Source organism: Scardinius erythrophthalmus (genome assembly GCF_964197995.2).
Source record: "Scardinius erythrophthalmus genome assembly, chromosome: 17".
Lineage (NCBI taxonomy): Eukaryota > Metazoa > Chordata > Actinopteri > Cypriniformes > Leuciscidae > Scardinius > Scardinius erythrophthalmus.
Window position 1 is genome coordinate 31,407,228 of NC_138237.1, and position 20,436 is coordinate 31,427,663.

At 36.9% G+C, this 20,436-nt stretch overlaps 1 protein-coding gene across 3 annotated transcripts in view; it reads right to left on the reverse strand.

Annotated features, from left to right (window-relative positions):
• rnf121 (ring finger protein 121) overlaps window positions 1-19,417 on the reverse strand; it is a 124,047-nt gene extending 104,630 nt beyond the window's left edge. For 2 of the 3 annotated variants that reach the window (XM_081391375.1, XM_081391373.1), the window contains exon 1: window positions 19,271-19,408. In XM_081391375.1, the coding sequence (XP_081247501.1) occupies window positions 19,271-19,348 (78 nt within the window). In that variant the 5' untranslated portion in view covers window positions 19,349-19,408. Of the gene's footprint in view, window positions 1-19,270 lie in introns of all 3 variants that reach the window. The other variant, XM_081391374.1, reaches the window with a different exon arrangement.
• Between the last annotated feature and the right edge of the window lie 1,019 nt (window positions 19,418-20,436).

Consider the following 20,436-nt stretch of genomic DNA (forward strand, 5'->3'; position numbering starts at 1 on the left):
TAACGTATTTCTGAAATTTCTTTAGGTTAAACTGAACTGCTATTTTGACTTGATTGCTTGTGTTACATAAATCATTTTTGTCTACCTGACATTTAATGCGTGTGCGTTTCAAGTCTCTGTCTTTATGTCAAACGGTCCAGGTACGGAATTAAATTAGAGCTGCTGTTGGATAACAGGTTGGGTGTTCTGTTGAATACTGCGGGTTTACCAAACAGGACCTGTGCAGGACTCAACCAATCACAAGTTATTGACACAAAACCGTTAAAAGTCGCCAGCAACGCGCATGTAAACAGCATACAGATGAGGCTTTTGCTTCATGTTCTGCTTTGTAACTTCGTGAAACATTAGTAAACCATAGTAAATCACACATCGTTATTTAGAACAGGTTGTATCAATTCAAACGAGCCCAGACACACACACAACATGACATGCTGCTTGGCTAGAGCTATAGGAATTTTGGGATTCGATCACGTCGGGATCATGAAGCAGTGTTTACAATGTCGAAAGTTTGACCAATGGAAACTGGATCTCGGGTATGGTGGATAGGGGCACTGTGTAGAGACCAATCGGATACTGCTTTACAGCTGGAGCACGGATTGGATTGATCGCTCAGATTGACGGGACTTGATTTACCGTGTGGCATAGAATAGGAGCGCACAGCTGAAACAGCACTGGAAGATCATCACTCATCAATCACGATCTTATTACTTGTTACTTATTCTATGTAAATTTAGGGCTGGGTTTCGATTCAAATTTCAAGAATCGATTCCGATTCTCAAGATCTTGAATCGATTATCATTATTCGATTCGATTCGATCCGATCCGATCTTCGAGATTTAGATAATGGTTTTTGAAAAAAGCATTTTTTTCCAGCTGTTACCTGAATTACAGGACTGTAGTTATGCAACATATTGATACTATTATTATAGACATTCAACTGCAAATTAATGGAGTATTGGTGGTTGTAAAGAACAATCCCCCTTCCAGAGTGTTGATACAACTGCTTTCACAAACTTGCACTAGTGTAGACGACCGAGGACGCAGAGGTATATCAGCAGCAGTAGACCGATTATTTAGACGTAGGGCTGGGCGATAAAACGATAACGATATGTATCGCGATAGACACTTAATCAATATCAATAAAAAATGCGTTCGATAAAACGTTCGATAATTTATTTATTTTTTCCGTTGGAAGAAACCAGCAAAGCAAGTTTGATTGCATGAACAAAGGCACTCACTCTCTAGTAACTAGATAAAACAGAAAAAGTCAGCTCGCCTGACTTAAAGTCTGACCGTAGTCAGACCAATGTCGTCTGCAGATTATGCAAGACCGTCGTCAGTTTCTCTGTTAGCATTCGCGTGCTGATGCATTTCAGCATTTCATACATCGTGTGCGTTTCTCAGCGCGTACATGTGAAGCTCACATGCACTAAAAGCCTGTCTACCAGCGCCTGAATACTAAGTTATCTTTCGAGTCTTATTTTGCTAATACTGTTATATACACACAAGGTTTACATAAACTAGTCGGATATGTCTAAAGTAAAAGCAAACTTGAGAAAATTGAGAGAAAATCTGCTTGTCAAATGCGTGTATAATAGACGCGTCGCGCGCAGCTCTTAAAGAGACAGTAATAGTAAACACGCTGCCGCTTGTCCTTAAATGGATAGTTCACCCAAAAATAAAAATTCTCATTATTTACGCACTCTAATGTTGTTCCAACCCTGTATTAATTGCCTTCTAATATTTTCTAATATTAATATTTTGAAGAATGTGGGTATCCAAACAGTAGCTGGTCCCCATTGACTTCCATAGGAGGAAGTCACTGGGGTACATCAACTGTTGGTCATTCTTCCAAATAACTTTTATTTTGAACAGAAGAAAGAAACTTATTTGAGTTTAAAACAACGTGAGAGAGTAAATTATGAAAATTAGAATTTTTAGGAGAACTATCCCTTTAATGTTAATAAAAACAAAATGTAAAGAGAAAATCACTCACTGCTCTTGACTAATAACTTTATTAATAGCTTTAATAAGTATCAATGTATAATTTATAGAAAATAGAAAGAAATAGATTTATAGAATTTATAGAAAGAAATCGTAATATTATATTTTTGCCATATCGCCCACCCCTTTATAAAGCATTTCTTACGTATTCTTTAATTTTGCACCTTAATGTTAAGAGATAATTGTTAAGTGTTCATTGTGATTTTAGACTTTTGAGTTTTCCATGGTCGTGTTGACATTTCTGCCTTTATAACTGATGGGATTATAATCAAAAGTAGGTTAAGTTTAAAATAAAAAAATCTTTAAATGTAATATATTTGTCTCCTGGACTGGTCCTTATTTTAAATATGTTATAAAAAAATTCAATAATTATCGATATCGACCGATATGAAACACTTATATCGTGATACAGTTTTCAGCCATATCGCCCAGCCCTATTTAGATGCGAACCTGATGTATTATTAAAAATGACATTAAGAATTTTCCAAAAAGCTGCTACAGTTCAGATGCAAATGCACCTTTATTTTTTATTTTAATGATCAACATTTAGAACACATTTGTTCTAAGCCAGTGCAAATGTAAACAGATTGTTGGTTACTGGCTTCACAGACAACATTACACAGTAGAGATGCGCGGATGGGCTATTATTTCAACCGCATCACAAAACAAAACTCATCCGTCAACACCAACGTTTTTGACCAATTTTCAAAACCGCACCCGCCCGCCATCCGCTTAATGTATGCATATATTTTTTATTTGATTGGTTAACCGCCCGCCACCCATCCGAATTTAATTAAAATATAATTTGTCGTCACGTCATCCGCCCGATCCACGGTTTATCCGCGGAGTCCGCGGCTGTAACCGCCAACCGCGCATCTCTACACAGAATGTAAATAAAATTTGAACTTACAAAACCTTTAGAAAACCTTTGCTTTTGTCAAGCTCGTTCTCTGCATTGCTTCTGAACCCGAAATGGTGCCAGATCGCAGCTTTGAGCGTTTCTGGAGTTTTCAAAGCAACCGCTTGCTTAACGTTACTGACATTGTTTTAATGTCCTTCCACCTCGCGCGCATGCGTGAATTCAATGACGCGGCAAGTTAAAGTTCACGGGGAAAATCAATCCTCTGAGTTACGGATCGATCTTTAGAAATTAATATGAAAATCGATTCAGAATCGGTGAATCGATTTTTTCAACACAGCCCAATGTAAATTATAAATATTTTACTCATACAAGTAGTTCTTATGTTCAGTAAAACACATCACTTGTTTGGAGAGGTTTTTGGACTTTTGATAAAAAGGCTACCATGGTTCCAAATTAGAGCCCGACCGATTTATCGGCAGGCCGATATTAGGCATTTTCCAAACTATCGGTATCAGCATTTATAATGGCCGGTAAATGAATATTTCAAAAATAAAATAAAAACGGACGAAACACCCTTCAACCATGTCATGAGGGTTGGGGTTGTATAGTTTGTCCACCAGAGGGTACTCTACACCGTCCCTGTTGGCAACACTCGTGTATAACGCGCCACACATCCTGCAACCTGCTGATCCAGCCAAAGTTGGGCAGAGAGAACCAGTTATCCGTGAGTGAGATCACCACAACGAACTTAGGCTGCGTCTCATTTCTCTGTCTTACCCCTTCCCCTCGGTTTTGCGCGTTCATGTGAGGGGAAGTGGTGTCCCAATTCTCATTTTGACTAAGGGCTAGGGCCAAGGCATAGGGCTACATAGCCCTTGAAACGAAGTTTGCGGAGGACCACACTCGAAAGATAGGGGTAGGAATTTCTCAGAAGTGAGTCGCACAAATGTAAGTATTTTCAGCAGTTTAATGACACTCGTGTTTTATGATACTTTTAATAAAATGTTCAAGCGGTTTTAATTGTAATGTTTTTGTTTTGAATCGCTAGTTAACCGCTAGCTAGGAGCTATGCGCTATTTGCCGTTTGCAAATGTTTTGCTTAGCTATGGTGTCGCCGGCGCTGCCGTTAAATACAATGAAACAATGTCTTTGACTGATGGCACACAAGCGTGCAAAGAGAGACCAGGCAATCGATATCACAACCCGAGACGACCGCATCTTCGTTTGTTTATGTCAACGCGTATCGCCTCTGTTGACGTAGCAGCCAGCTAGCGGAAAGGGAAGATGACGCAAACGGTAATCGAGTGGTGTCTCATTTCTTCGAGAAATGTTCTTCCCCCTACCCCCCTTCACTTGGTATCGAGAGTAATGATTACTGTATTTATAACTAGCATATCTCTAGTTCAGTCCCTGCATTGTAAAATGTAAGTTGCGAGGAGTGAACATTTTAGACAGAGAAAAAGTATCAAACGTAGCTTGTGCATAAAAGTTAGCTTTTCTTTTACACGTGTGTGAAATCCAATGACGCCAAGTGTGCGTTGCAGACTGTCGTTCAGCCGCAGCATTAACGAGTCACATAATGGATTTAGATCGCTAAATAGTTTAAGGCAGGCAGCAACTGATGATGATTGAAAATGGTTTGATGTAGCTTGATGGAAAGAATTTAAAAAGTGCAGGTAAAGGGATAAGCAAGCTGACATTGTAATTATAAGGTAGCTTATAAGGCAATGTAGGGAGTGGGACTAATTATTACACATGCACACAAACATTTAGGAGTGACCTTTATCTTGTTTAATTATAATATAAATGATGATGATAGAACTTAACAGAATTTGTCTCCAGTCCTATTCAAAGTTATATTTATGAAGCTTACCAAGTCTTTTAAAACTGGTAACTTTGAACAAAAACAACAACAACCAAATCAAAGGACTTTACGTTTCATATCTTAAGTTTGTATTTTTAGACATTTTATTTATCAGAACTTTAATATATTTTGATGTTCCTCTGTTCTGTTGTGACAATAAAAGAAACAAGTTTCTTTTTAAAATGCATTATATTATTTTAGTTAAAACTCATAAATAACTACAAATAACTAATGTTAGGGAAATCTGTTAATGTTTTGTTGCGCGTTTTTCTGAAAAAAAATAAAAATAAAAATAATAATATCGGCCGATATATCGGATTTTAAAACCAACAAATATTTGTATCGATATCGGCCTTCAAAATCCTTTATCGGTCGGGCTCTATTCCAAATGCCATAACTTTTGATTGCTTTGAGATCAACACAAAATTTGGCCCAGATGCAGTTGACCTGATTGTGTGAACAAGCCCAAGCTGATTTTATGACCTGTCATATATAGCCTACTTTCTAATATTCATCATGTGAAGCATGAATAACAAAATAAATAAATAGCATCACTTTTTCAGGGGTTTTCAGCAATATTGTAACATAAGAACCTCCACACATGATCAAAATTGGATTTCTAGAACTTTGAAAAGTTTAACAAAAGAGACCATGTACTTAATACCCTTTTTAAAATATAATCCATTACTTTTTAAGTACACCCCATTAAGACGTGAAATCATTAAAAATGCCTTCAGGGTATCAGGAGTCAATAGAGAGCTTCCATTAGAGGTCGACAGATTGATTGTTCCAGTAATCGGTTATCGGCAAAAATCCATACCGATAGTTTTTCCGTGTTGCATCAGTTGCTAGAGCAGCTGAGAAGGAGGGTCCATTGTCATTATACAGTACGTGTACTTTGTGTAGATATTTAAAGATGACCATCTAGAAGCATGTTTGCTTGGATTTATTTAAAATAGTAACACGTGACTTTACAATAAGAGTCCATTTGTAACATTAACTAAGGTTAATAAAAGTGTTTCTAACTATGAAACTATGAGTGTAACTAACCGTTAGTTGACTAGAAGAGGCTTGGTCGACCAAAATTTTATTAGTCAGTTAGTCGCAGAAAAAATAATCTCCACAGAAAGTGGCGAAATCACGCAGGCTGTAATGGACAGATTGAGATTGTTAATGGCAGGAAATCCAAACATTCATCGACCTCAACTATGGCTTATCACTTGAAACATGCAAGTAGTAGAAACTTTACAAGTCCGCTCGCTCTAATGTTAACCTAGATAAATGTGCGCTATAATTAGGCACTTAAAGGGATAGTTCACTTTGAAATTAAATTTTGGTATGTTTTAGCTTACCTCAAGGGCATCCAATATGTAGGTGTCTTTTTTTCTGCAGTAGTTTCAATTTTGATATTTTTAGGTCAAACCGTTCTTGTCTGTCAGTCATATAATGCAGGTCTGTGGTCACTGTCTCAGAGCATGCACAGAGTCCAAATTAAAACAATTCCCCATCGTCCAAATTAAACAATTCCCCATCGTAAGTACACATTGATGGCCTAAGACACGAAACGAGTGGTTTGTGTGAGAAAACGAACAGTATTTATATCGTTTTTACCTCTTATACACAGCCACGTCCAAGTGATCTGAGGGCGCACGCGCATCCTGGTGTGTGACGTGTACGCAGACTGGTGCATAGATATATACACTAGATGTCGCCTTAAAGACATTCGTTCCAATGAACTGCCGTAGACAAGGCGACATCTAGTGTATATATCTATTCACCAGTCTGCGTACACGTCACACACCAGGATGCGCGTGCGCCCTCAGATCACTTGGTCGTGGCTGTGTATAAGAGGTAAAAACAATATAAAAACTGTTCGTTTTCTCACACAAACCACTTGTTTCGTGTCTTAGGCCATCAATGTGTACTTACGATGGGGAATTATTTAATTTGGATGATGGGGAATTGTTTTAATTTGGACTCTGTGCATGCTCTTTGAGACAGTGACCACAGACCTGCATTATATGACTGACAGACAAGAACGGTTTTACCTAAAAATATCAAAATTGATACTACTGCGGAAAAAAAGACACCTACATCTTGGATGCCCTTGAGGTAAGATAAAACATACCAAAAGCTTGAAGTGTCTTCTTTTGAATGAACAAATTCAAATGGAAAATAAATATCCTCAGATTATGTAATCCATATGAAACGTGCATATACAGTATGTGCGTCCACTACTGCAGACATGACGAGTCAGCATCGTTGACTTAATCTCTGCAGCCGAAAACATTACCAATAAATTATAAAAATGTTGAAACAAGTCTCCTTCAGTTTTTTTCACGACACATTCATAATCATTACATTTGCTGGTGCGCTGTGGCAAACTTATGTGTGTGCTTGAACGCTGATTATGTTATGCATTTTATATAGGCAGTTAAAGACTCATTATTATGATTTATGACTTAATATAAAGTCATCTCTCATGTGGTTATTAATGATCATTATTAATGATCATGCTGTTGAGGTTGTACATCAATTTTAATACCTTGGTACTGTAATAGATGAAAAGTTTACTTTTGAGGCTCATGTGGATGCTGTGTGCAAGAAAGCCCATCAGCGTATGTATTTTTTATGGAAGCTTTGTGATTTTAATGTGGACAGTACTTCTGAAAATGTTTTATTCTTGTTTTATTGAATCTGTCATTACCTTTTCATTTGTGTGCTGTATGGGTCACTTAGCCTAATCTTAAAAACAGAAATTGATTACAGGGTATTGTGAAAGTGTGTGGTAAGTTTGTTGGCACCACTAATTGATATGAAGTCAGGACTCTGAGGAAGGCTGAGTTAATTATGAGAGATTCTAGCCATTCCTTGCAGAATGTTTTCAAGTTTCTTCCTTCTATTAGTAGATATTATCTGCCATTTCGTCGGATGAATAGATTTTAAAATTATTTTGTACCAGCTGCCATTTTTATTTATTATTATTGTTCTAGGTAAATTATTTATGGAAGTCTTTTTTCCCCCCTTTCTTTTTGTGTGTTGTGGTGTTATGCATTTGTTCTTGCTGATTGTATGGTTTACTGTTGGCTGTGAAATTGCCCATTGGGAATAATAAAGTTGACCTAACCTAAACCCGCGATTAGTCGACTAATCACTTAAATGAACGACTACTAGCTGAAAAATCTTTAGTCGAGGGCAGCCCTAATTTCAACATTTACAAATACATTTTTACATTTTAAAGTTGTATGTCTTAACATTAGTTAATTCACTATGAACTTGCATGATCAAGGTATAATATATTTAAAAAAATTATATTTAAAAAGTACAGTACATTTTCATGGTTGAGTACCATTTTTTAATTTCTGTAATAAAGTTCAGCACTATTTTATGTGTTATGTTTGTTTTCATTCAGTATCCATTTTAAAAACTATTGGTTGATTAATCGGTTATCGGCCAGCATGGTCCAACCTTGGTATTGTTATCTGTAAAATCAACTATCGGTCGACCTCTAGCTTACATATTACATAAAGCTTGAAGGATGAAGACACATCGTTAAGTCTATATCGGCTGCAAAAATCCTGATAGGAGCATCCCTAGTGGACTTGACAACACTATTTTGTCAAGTGGCTAATCAGAAAGAGTTTCATTTGTAGTAGTAACAGTATTCGTATTTATTCATTTACAAAGCACCTTTCAGGCTACACAGCAACTCCGAAGTGCTGTACAATGCAAATAATATTAACAATCAATCAACAATACATGCAATATAAAAGAAAAAAAAACACAAACCAATGAAAAAAACATTATAATGTGTACAAATGCAAGTGAGTACAAATGCAAGTGAGTACAGGTATGACTTTAAACGGTCGTTAAAAATATTTCCATAATCTTGGAACTGACTTATCTTAACTTATTATTGGATCCGCGCATTCTTCTGAAAGTTACAACAGCCTAATATACCCGCAGCTGTTTGTGTCACCAATGTTAATCAAACAAAAGAGAAAATCACTTTTGTAGCTTTAACAGAGATACATTTTATTAATTAATTAACTAAATCGCATACATTTAACAGCCGCTGCTTTCTCAGATATGCTTAGGTTGGATTAAAACTTCATGATCTGTTGAGTTTGGAAAATTCTTTACACAGTAATCAGAATATCTCTTCTCGCAGACAATCATTTTAGGTGGCGTTTAGTCAACTAGGTGACTACAGCACAATGAAAAAATACATAACCAGAAACAAATTAGCTGTACAATTTCAAAACAGAAGTGCGTCACAAAGCTCAATGCAAGTAGTCCATTTTATTGCCCTTAGATAAAAAAAAAAAGAACAGTTCCGAACCACAATATTATCCCTGTATCTAACTTCAAAGAGGAATCAAAAAATTACTCCCAAGTACTTTACTTGACCCTGCAGCTAAATAAGTTAAGGAATATTGCACTTGAGTCCTTGCTATTCGGTCTCAAAAGCAAGTAAATTTGAGTGTCGTCCACAGAAATGGTAGGAGATAGGCCTACTATGTATTATTTTATTTTTTTTATCATTCCCAAAGGGAGCATACAGTGAAAACAAAACTGGACCCATAATGGATCCTTGTGGGACCCCACAGGTAATGGGCACTGGGAGGAAAAATAATTACCAAATTTCACTGTAAAAGATCTTTGCTCCAAGTAAGAGAAAAAACATTTAAAATCATTCCCTGGATTCCAACAAACTATTTTAAGCAGTTCAGGATTAAATGACCAATGGTATCAAAAGCTGCTGAGAGATCCAATAGAGTTAATGCCACATGATTACCTGTGTCACTGAATAGCCAGAGGTCATTTACAACCCTTAAAAGGGCTGATTCAGTACTATGCCCACGTCTTAAAACCATATTGAAATTTATCTAAAATAATTTGGTTAAAAAAGTTGATAATTGTCCCAATATAACTTTTTTTAATATCTTAGATAAGCTGGGTAATTTTGATATCGGGTGATAATTTTTTTTTTTTAATCATATGGGTCTAGAATTTATTTATTTTTTTTAAAGTAGAGCTCAATGATAGCTTGCTTGTGAAGATGTGAAGAGAATCAAAATAAAGGTGCCTCATATAGCCTATATATTAGGGCTGTCACGATGTTAGATTTTTCACACCACGGTTATTGTGGCCAAAATAATTCACAATATCGATATATCGCGATATCTATAGAATCTATGGGGGGTAGTTATCAGTCAAATTAATTTTTACTTTGTTTATATACTATAGTTTTTCTTTTTTACCCAACAAACATAAGGATACTGATAAACACAAGGCACATGCATTTTTACTTCTTGCGTACTCAATCCATGGCAAATTTTTGCGAAGGAAGACAAGCATGTGAAGTTTATCTGGTTTCAAACTGAAGCAAAACACTGTCTGAAGGTTTCCTGAAGAACTGAAAAGCTCTTAAACCTATTGTTGCACCGGCGCCAATAAAGTCATGCAGATAGCAGATTTGAATAAAAAAAAAAAACAAGCGCAAATACAAATACAAAAATAAGATGAGTAAAGAAAACAGGGTTCTTAATTTTAAAGGTCCCATGACATGCTACTTTTTGTAGGCTTTAATACAGGCCTTAGTGGTCCCTAGTACTGTATCTGAAATCCCTTTCCCAAAATTCAGCCTTGGTGCAGAATTATAGCAACTACAAGCCAGTCCCAGAATGAGCTTCCTTCAGACAGGCCGTTTCGGTGTCTGTAGCTTTAAATGCTAATGAGGAGGAGAAAGGCGGCGCAAGGTGGAGGGTGGGTGTGGCCTTGCCCATCTTGCGGCAACGGTACCATGCATGTTTACGTTGGATATATTGCAATGGCACGAAGACACGCAGTCGTTCAAGCATTTCAGTTTGACCCAGAATCTGATCCAGATGGAGACGCAACGGATGAAGAAGTTGCAACTCAGCGGCTCCAGCAGGACGTTTCCGAATGGTTAGTTTAAAATATTATGTCTGGATACGGTACTTTATTCGGATGGTTTACAGTTATTATCATGTAGCTAACGCTAACCTACTGTTGCCTTTTCATGAGAGATCTGTAACGTCTGTAATATATCTTATTACAATTACATCAAGCTCTGCGATCTTGAAATGCGGATATCGCGCGCACCATATAACCAACAGGAAAACGGTTAACACTATCCAAATAACAAAGAAGTGTACAACACTCGTGTTACAGTGTGTGTATTCACACATACTTGATGCTGTCTACCTTTACATTAGCGCAAGTAACTGCATAGCTAATGTTACAGCCACATTCTACGTGTAACAAGTTGGTAACCATAAACAGTAAAGCAACACACTTATCATTAGTTGACTTAGCCTACTTGTCCGAGGTGTGTAGCTGAGCCAAAGAGAGTTGGTACTGATCCAGACTTTAGTTTCAGACGTTCAGCAAGCCCAGCTCTGTATTGACCCTTCGGTGTTCATTTGTACATAATTATTGAGCAATTATTATGCTTCGCTCGCTCAAAAGCCATGATATCTCTCGTGGACAAACTAAAATCGCGCGCGCGAGTTCCTACTTCCTAGCTCATTTTCTCATGGGCGGAAAATATTCTCTGGGCGGGCAAAGCAGAGAAAGGGGAGGTAACATTTCTCCTTATAACGTCATAAGGAGGAGATTCAAGATCAGCCCGGTTGAGCTTCCATTTTCTCAAAGGCAGAGAAAGATGGCAAAAGCTTGATTTAAACCGATTAAAATTTCTAGAAACTTGGGGACCATATACAGGCTAGGGGAACTCATATTAATGTTAAAAAACCTCAGAAAGTAAAAATTTCATGTCATGGGACCTTTAATAATAACCCTTTATTAAATATATGAACACAGAAACCCCCTGTTAACAGTTAATGTCACGTTTCCCATTCCAATAGCCGCGTCGCGTCTATGACAACTCGAGGTATCGCACACCGGACGCGCACTTTCTCAGTTTATGGCCAGCAATATCATTATGTTTAAGGACATTATGGAATTGAGATAATGTCTGAACTATGTTATGATTATACTGTACAATTAAATACAATAGTTGCTGAGTCTGTGATCTGAACACTTTACCTCAGAACATCCGTTAACTGAATGAATTGTGAATATCACCTGAAAATCCGATAACATCAGCAATTTTCATTCAAGCTGCAGCTGATTTCTGTAAATTAATGTAAAATTAAATGTATATTGCAGCACAGGGTGAAATCATTTACGATGATTTGAGACAAATATAATGTAAATTTAATAAAAAACGACGTAAATGGCGCTCTGTGTCGCGGCAGGATTTTGAACAAGGTCCTCGCTGTTGCTGAGTGTGTACACTCGTACAGAATTTGTTCGAATTTTAAAGACGTGGCGCTGCGCTTCTCATCCGGTGTGTGACCACCTTTAAGCAGTGGTGGAGGAAGTACTGATTGAATCTCAGTACTTAAGTAAAAGTACAAATAACCAGAGACATATTTACTTTAGTAAAAGTAGAAGTACCACAATGAAAACCCTACTTAAGTAAAAAGTACCTGATTTTAAATGTAGCCTACTTTAAGTATTAAAAGTAAAAGTACTTGCAAAATTTATTCTCTTAATGTCTATATTCTAATAATTAGGGCTGTAACAATATGCAATATGAATCCGAAATCGCTACACTCAGATCCACGAACCTGTGTCGGGGTGTGAGAAGGCAGAATCGCAACACACCCCTTATTTGAAGTTTACATTATGCAATACGTAGACCTGCACCACAAAACTAGTTGAGGATAAATTATTTAATATTGGGCAATTCCAGCGTTATAAACAGGACATTTGCAGTAAAAACTTGAAATATAAATTCTCAGAAAATGCATTTAATACATATTGAAACTGTTTATATATCCATACTCCCTTAATAAAGGAGTCTAGACAGTAGAAAAATATCAGTCTACACATGCGTTTTATATTTAATATGAGGGAAATAGCCTAGGCTACATATGCGTAACGGGACACAAAAAATCTTTAACTTTTAGGTGGCAAAATATTTGTTAGTAATTCTGTGAATTACACTGCGCAAACTAGAGGTCGACCGATAGTGGATTTTACCGATAGCGATATTTAGGTTTGACCGTACGCCGATAACCGATTATTCAACCGGTATTTTTTTTAAATGGATACTGGATTAAAAACCAACATAACACTCCAAGTAATAAAGTGCTTAACTGAAATGTGCTAAATTAAATAAATATATTAAAATTAATTTATTAAAATGAGAAGTTCTACAGAACGAACTCTACAGAAAATAATTTAAACATTAAAATATTACAGGTCAAATATGCGTTTCTTCAGCTATAACCTAGAAACATGTACATTTCATAGGTAACACTTTGCAAGTTCCATTTGTTAATGAGGATTATAGCTTTAATGAACTATATGCATTATGCAATATACAATATACATTTTTACTGCATGTATTAAAATTTAGCAATACAATTGTACCTTGATCATTCATGTTAGTTCATAGTACATTAACTATAAGGTATTAACAGAATTTTTTTTAAATGTATTACTAAATGTTGAAATAAACTAACAGTGCATAATACTTCTACAACATTTATTAACATTAGTTAATGCTAAAATTGTAATATTATTGTAAAGTGTTACCATTACATATAAATCTGAAAGTCATGCTTAAAGATGGCCATTAAAATTACATAAATGTAGACCTATATTACATGTATAGTCTCTCACTTTATTTGCTTCAATTTTAGAACACTTGATGATTATCTAATCAAAATAACAATATGTATTGTAGTGATAAAAAAAAAGAACTGAATCCAATGCGTTTATGATTTGTTTAATGGCTGCATGAACATATCAATGTTGAGAAAGAAATCACGTCACTAGCTTTAAATATGCAACTTCGCCGGCTAATAAATGGATAAAACTGGCCAGCTGGATATAAACTAATGGAAATAGATGGTAACAATTGCGACAAAATATTTTGGGTCAGGTTTGCGTGTGTTTTTGTCACATTAATCGCTTGAGGTAGCTTATGTTATTCCCCTCAGACTCGACGGCAAACATACTTCTGTTCTTTCTCTGCTAATGCAGCATCTAGTCAACAAATAAATTACTTTATAATGACATGGCAATATGTATTTTAGTGTTCTGTATGCATACCGTTTCGCTGTTGGTGTTTTAAATGCTGAAGTGTCAGCGATCTCCATGAAGCGTGATCTTTCCGTGCTGCGCACAGCCTCACATGTTAACCATAACTCAGCCAGTGATAGTTGTTATTCCGCCTCTAGAGGCCGCTCTCGCTCTGTATAATGCCAGCAGTCTCTTCTCAGCACGCTCGTACTGTGTAATGATAGCGCACTTTTCTCAGCCGCTCCAGCAATTTTTCCAGCTCCAGCAGTTTTGCCGATAAGATAGTTTCACCAATCAACTATCGGTACCGATATATCGGTAAAACTGATGAATCGTTCAACCTCTAGCGCAAACCAAAAGTAATACTACCCACCGGTTTCCTATTCCCATGAGGAAAAAAAATGTTACATGACAAAAGCGCCACTAAAAGACTGCTTTAAAACTTTCACAGAGACCTCAAACAGAAAGCACAAAGCCTTTTTTTAAAAGTGAATTTCGTTTTGTATGAATTGAATCTTAATTTTAATCAGTGTTTCATCAACCAATTGCTAGGAGTTAATAAGTAAATATAGCAGACAACAGATAATCACGACATAGAGGCGCCGGCGCGTGAACTGGAGCTCAGTGAACTGAAACTCAGCATATAGGTAGCCTACTTGCCTCACAGACCTGATAAATATATCTGGTGGCTTTAAATGTCTACTTTTAAACAGAACAATGCAAAACGAAAGAAAACAGACTGCTCTCTGCTTATGTAGGCTAATCCGTATGAAATGCATTTCTCTCTGGCGCATTCACTACTGCGAAGATCGCGAGTCAGCATCGCCAACTTCATCTTTGCAGCCGACACAGAAAACACTTGTTTATTAATAAACAATTAAAATGTCTCCTTGCTATATTTGACATATTCTTTACTTTTGCCGGTTCTTTGTGACAGCTTAGGTGCTTTATTGGCAGCGCCGAAAACATGGAGATTTTTTTTCAAACCCTGTTTTGGCAGGGGGAAAAACTGATCAGAAAATATAACGAAAATGTTACGAAACGTTGTAGAAATGTAGTGGAGTATAAAGTATAATAATTGCTGCAAAAAGTTACGAAGTAAAAGTCAAAAGTATGCACTATTGATTCTATTTAAAGTACAGTACAGATACGTGAAAAATGTACTTAAGTAAAGTAACGAATTTTGTACTTCGTTACATTCCACCACTGCCTTTAAAGGGTAAGTTTGGTATTTTACACTTAAAGCCCTGTTTACAGATCGTTTCTGATGAAATAGAACGGTTAAGATTAAAATTTTGACACATGCTGCTGTCCCGAGAATTTTAGGTTTCTTTCGCTTTCCCCCCCACCTCCAGAATGGGTGTATAGGTGCACTCGAACATATCCTTCCTAAAACGCATTAAACTTTCGTTTACAAAGAGATGAAACTCACCAAGTGGTCAGGGGTGTTCACTGATATGCTCATACAAAAATCGCTGCAAAATATGCTTTCCAACAGGTGTTTTACCATTCGTTGTAAAACTGTGGATCTATTTTTCCAAACGTCTCACACCCGTAGATTCTTCCGTTGAGAGCTTGAATAATAGACACTCCAGTCCAGTTGGTGGCGATAATGCACCTTTGCCAATTGCAAGCAAACCACTGGCATTTCATTGAATACACAGAAGAAGCAGAAGAAGAAGCGGCGGAGTAATACCGTACCTCACACAGCTCTTTCAATACAAGTCAATGGAGTTGGACAAAAACTACGATAAAACCTGTTGGAAAGCATATTTTGCAGCGATTTTTGTATGAGCATATCAGTGAACACCCCTGACCACTCGGTGAGTTTCATCTCTTTGTAAACGAAAGTTTAATGCGTTTTAGGAAGGATATGTTCGAGTGCACCTATACACCCATTCTGGAGGTGGGGGGGAAAGCGAAAGAAACCTAAAATTCTCGGGACAGCAGCATGTGTCAAAATTTTAATCTTAACCGTTCTATTTCATCAGAAACGATCTGTAAACAGGGCTTTAAGTGTAAAATGCCGAACTTACCCTTTAAGGTGCTGTTTTCTTTGAAGCCGAAGACCTCTGTACTTAATACTGGCGAGCTTACTTTTTTCGGGTGTGGACAGAGTGTTTCACTCTAGCTGCACAGGCGCAGACGAGCGCTGCGTCGTCTTCTTATTTGATAGGTGTCCGCGGGTGCAATACTGCCATCTGAGAGGTCAACCAGGTACTGGCACTGGAGTATTTATGTGTCATGTTATCAGAAGAGTCCTATTAATTTTAAACATTGTGGTTATCGCTAATACCGGTATATTGTCACACTCTAAATTAACACAATGTCGATATTTCAGGCTTTGAATATCACGATTATCGTCAACACCGGTATATTGCGACACCCCATATATATATATATATATATATTCGTGCTTAGAATTAATCATACCCCTGGTAAATATGATCAAAAATGGCTGTAAAAAATAAATCTGCATCGTTTATCCTTTTGATCTTTCATTCAAAAAATTGGCAAAATCCTAACCTTTCATTTAAGTAAAAGAATTGAAAGTGGGGGGGGGGGGAAATCACATTATAAAATAAATGTTTTTCTCCAAAACATGTTGGCCACAATTATTCATACCCTTTTATTAAATACCTTTTTGCAATCTCCTTTTGCCAAGATAACTGCTCTGAGTCTTCTTCTATAATGCCTGATGAGTTTGAGGAACAACTGACAAGAGATCAGAGACCATTCCTCCATACAAATCTCTCCATATCCTTCAGATTCCCAGATCCATGTTGGTGCTTCTCTTCAGTTCACTCCACTCATCAGGTCAGGGAACTGGGACCGTCATTGCAGAAGCTTCATTTTGTGCTCCCTAACACATTTTTGTGTTGATTTTGATGTTTGTTTTGGATCATTGTCCTGATGGAAGATCCTACCACGGCCCATTATAAGATTTCTAGCAGAAGGCGTCAGGTTTTGATTTTTTATCTGTTGATATTTGATAGAATCCACGATGCCATGTATCTGAATAAGAAGTCCAGGACCTCCAGCAGAAAAATATGCCCACAACATTAAAGATCCAATGGTATATTAAATTGTACACATGGGGCACTTTTTATCATTGTGTGCACCAAACCCATCTAGCGTGTTTGCTGCCAAAAAGCTCTGTTTTTAGTTTCATCTGACCACAGAACCCTGTGCCGTTTGAAGATCCAGTGTTGTCTGACAACTGAATATGCTGGAGTTTGTTTTTGGATGAGCGAGGAGCATTTTTCTTGAAAACCTCCCAAACAACATGTGGGGATGTAGGGGTTGTTTGATTTTTTTTAATAGGCTTTCTGACCAACTAAGACTCAACTAATCACTTCAATTCTCCATCTGTGATCCTTGGAGAGTCTTTGGTCACTCAAACTTTCATCCTCACCGTCCATTAAGACAATATAGACACACGTCCTCTTCCTGGCAGATTTGTAACATCTTTAGTTGATTATAACTTCTTAATTATTGCCCTGATGGTCAAAAAGGGCATTTTCAATTCTTTAGCTATTTTCTTACAGCCACTCTCTATTGTGAAGCTCAACAATCTTTTGATGCACATCAGAACTATATTCTTTGGTTTTATTCATTGTGATGGATGATTCAGGGAATTTGGCCTTTGTGCTTCCTCATATTTAAACTCCTGTGAAACAAGAAGTCACAGCTGGACAATTTCATGTTCCTAGTCACCCTGGTGTGCTAAAAAAGGTAAATATTAATGAGAATACACTTCAGAGATATTTTATTCATAAAAAACTCTAGGGGTATGAATAATTGTGGCCAACGTGTTTTGGAGAAAAACATTTATTTCATAATGTGCTTCCTCCCCCACAGAAGCATTTTGTAGCACTATATTAGCCTATTCATTATATTTACTTAACCTGTTAGTAATGTCTTGATTATTTAATGTATGTTTAAATAAATGTGTAATGAAAACAACTTATGACAGCCACTGTGTGAATGATTATATTTCAAAAGTAAATGAGTGGAAAATTAACTTTAGAATTAGATTTAGAAGTTAATGCAAAACTGCCTTATTAACAGTACTTGTGTGTGTGTGTGTGTGTGTGTGTGTGTGTGTGTGTGTGTGTGTGTGTGTGTGTGTGTGTGTGTGTGTGTGTGTGTGTGTGTGTGTGTGTGTGTGTGTGTGTGTGTGTTGATTATTATATCTAAAATAAATAGCAACTGAATTTAATAATTTGGCTGTTGTTAATTGTAATTAACCTTATTATAGTAATGTGTAACTAAGGGCTCCCCAAATAGTTTACAGCATTAGCTAAGATAGATTGTTTTTTATCCCTTTTTTATCCTTTATCCTTATTTAAACACACATTTGTGTACAAAATTGAAAAAAGAAAAGCAGCAGCAATTTTGTGTTTAGTTTTCTCCCCCCTGCTGTACCGTTACAACCCTAATATATATATATATATATATATATATATATATATATATATATATATATATATATATATATATATATATATATATATAAACACACACACACACTATAGTACACTGTAGTAACTAAATTGTAGTATACTGTAGTATATTATAGTATTTACTACACTTTGATGGAAGACCATACCCTGTCCACTGTCCAGTGAAGATTTCAGTGGTAAGTCTCTTGTTTAAGTCAATTCACTTACTAGCTCATAAATGATTGGTCAATACTAAGTAAGGCAGCTGCTTCAGCATAACGGTAAACTAATGTCACTATACGCCAACAGTAAACCTGCAGGGTTTAGAACCAATAAATTCTTATCTCCATGCAGATTATAGACAGGTTTTGGTTGAAAGAATGGCAAAAAACATTGACAGGGAAGACATGCCAAGCCCTGCATGAAGAGGGAAAGGGGGCGAAAATAATTATAATTTAAGACTGAAGACTTGTCGGAAATGACATACAAAAGTGTGTTTTACCTGTAATAAATTAACTTGTGAGTTTATATGTTTGTGTTTCAGGAGCTACCAATGCCAGATTCTCCTGCTTGACTGCAATGTCAAGTGTCTGATTCTGCTAAAAATTTGTCAAACAAATAATAAAAGTTAAACAATTTAGCCAAGAACAAAAGATTTTTAAAAAATAAAGAAATGAATGGCTTCTTATGATGTTGTTTGGTGTTATTCATTTTTAAGGATTTTGCATGCATAATATTGGTAGGCCTACATGTTTGGCCCCTGACATGTGCTGTTATGACTGTCATACTGTAGTGCTATATACAACAGTTTATAAGACCCCCGGTATAATGTGATTATTAGACATGACTCATGAGTGATCATCAGATTCAACAAACATTCAGCTAGCCTTGCGCTGTTTACATCTTTACATCTGAATTTTGCAACTTCATCTACACACATCTATGTATGTAACACTATAGCTGTTATCCAACCTGAGAGGCGTCGTCGAGATGACCGTGTCCATGGTTGTGTTCCACACCGTCAACCTCCACCTCAAACACCCCTGCCATCTTTACACTTACAAGCCGTCTGTTCAAGACACTTCCGGGTTAAACGCCGCCTTCGTCTTCTTCGTCTTCCTCTTCTTTTTCCGGTTTTGTGGCAAGAAAACGTAATACTGCGTATTTCCGCCACCTACTGAGATGGAGTGTGGAGAATCAACGTGAATAAAAGGGGGAATACTAGATTCTGTTAAAGGAACACGCCGACTTTTGGGGACTTTAGCTTATTCACCGTATCTCCCAGAGTTAGATAAGTCCATACTCATTTCCGTGCGTGCAGTAACTCTTTCTGTCGCGCACCCATCGCTAGCCTAGTTTAGCACAAAGACTGGAGGTAAACGGCTCCATCTAGCATACTGCTCCCATTAAGTGACAAAATAACGCCAACATTTTCCTATTTGCATGTTGTGATTTGTATAGTCACAGCGTGTACAAATAACAAAGTCACATGAGACACAGCTATCTTCTAATTGTATACATACTGGGAACTATATTCTCAGATGGCGAAGTACTGCTACTTGGGCGGAGTGATTTGCTCGCAGCACCTGAGAAGCCCTGTGGTGAGGAGCTCAACAGTTAAATTTCCATAGAAATAGAATCCAAGCCACATTTAATGGATGAATGTCCTCCACCCACTGAATTGCAAACCGAACTGCAATCATTTTTCCTGCATAAACCAACAAATTATTTGTTGTCCTTTTATTTATTAGGGAATGGCCGCTGCTATAACATGTTGGCCCAGAATCGGGTTGCTTTGGGCCATCAGTGTTTGCAAACAATGATTGCATTTATGGTCTAAATATGCCTCACTAACATCTGCTTTGAAATACATCTATGTTTATCCATAATTATGTTTTCAGCTAAAGATTGACAGAAGGAATGGGAAATAACCAAGGCGAACCAATAAGCAAGTATAATAAGTATAATGACTTGATTTGATTTTCAAGCATGACTCTTATATATTCTGATGCACTGTAATAACACATGCTCCACTGTCTCTGGAGTCTACATGTGCAACACGTCTATCATGTTCTCTTACGAGAGGTTCTCTCGTATTGCGTAAGCTGCTTACGCTACGGGTAAAGTCATCTTTTCTC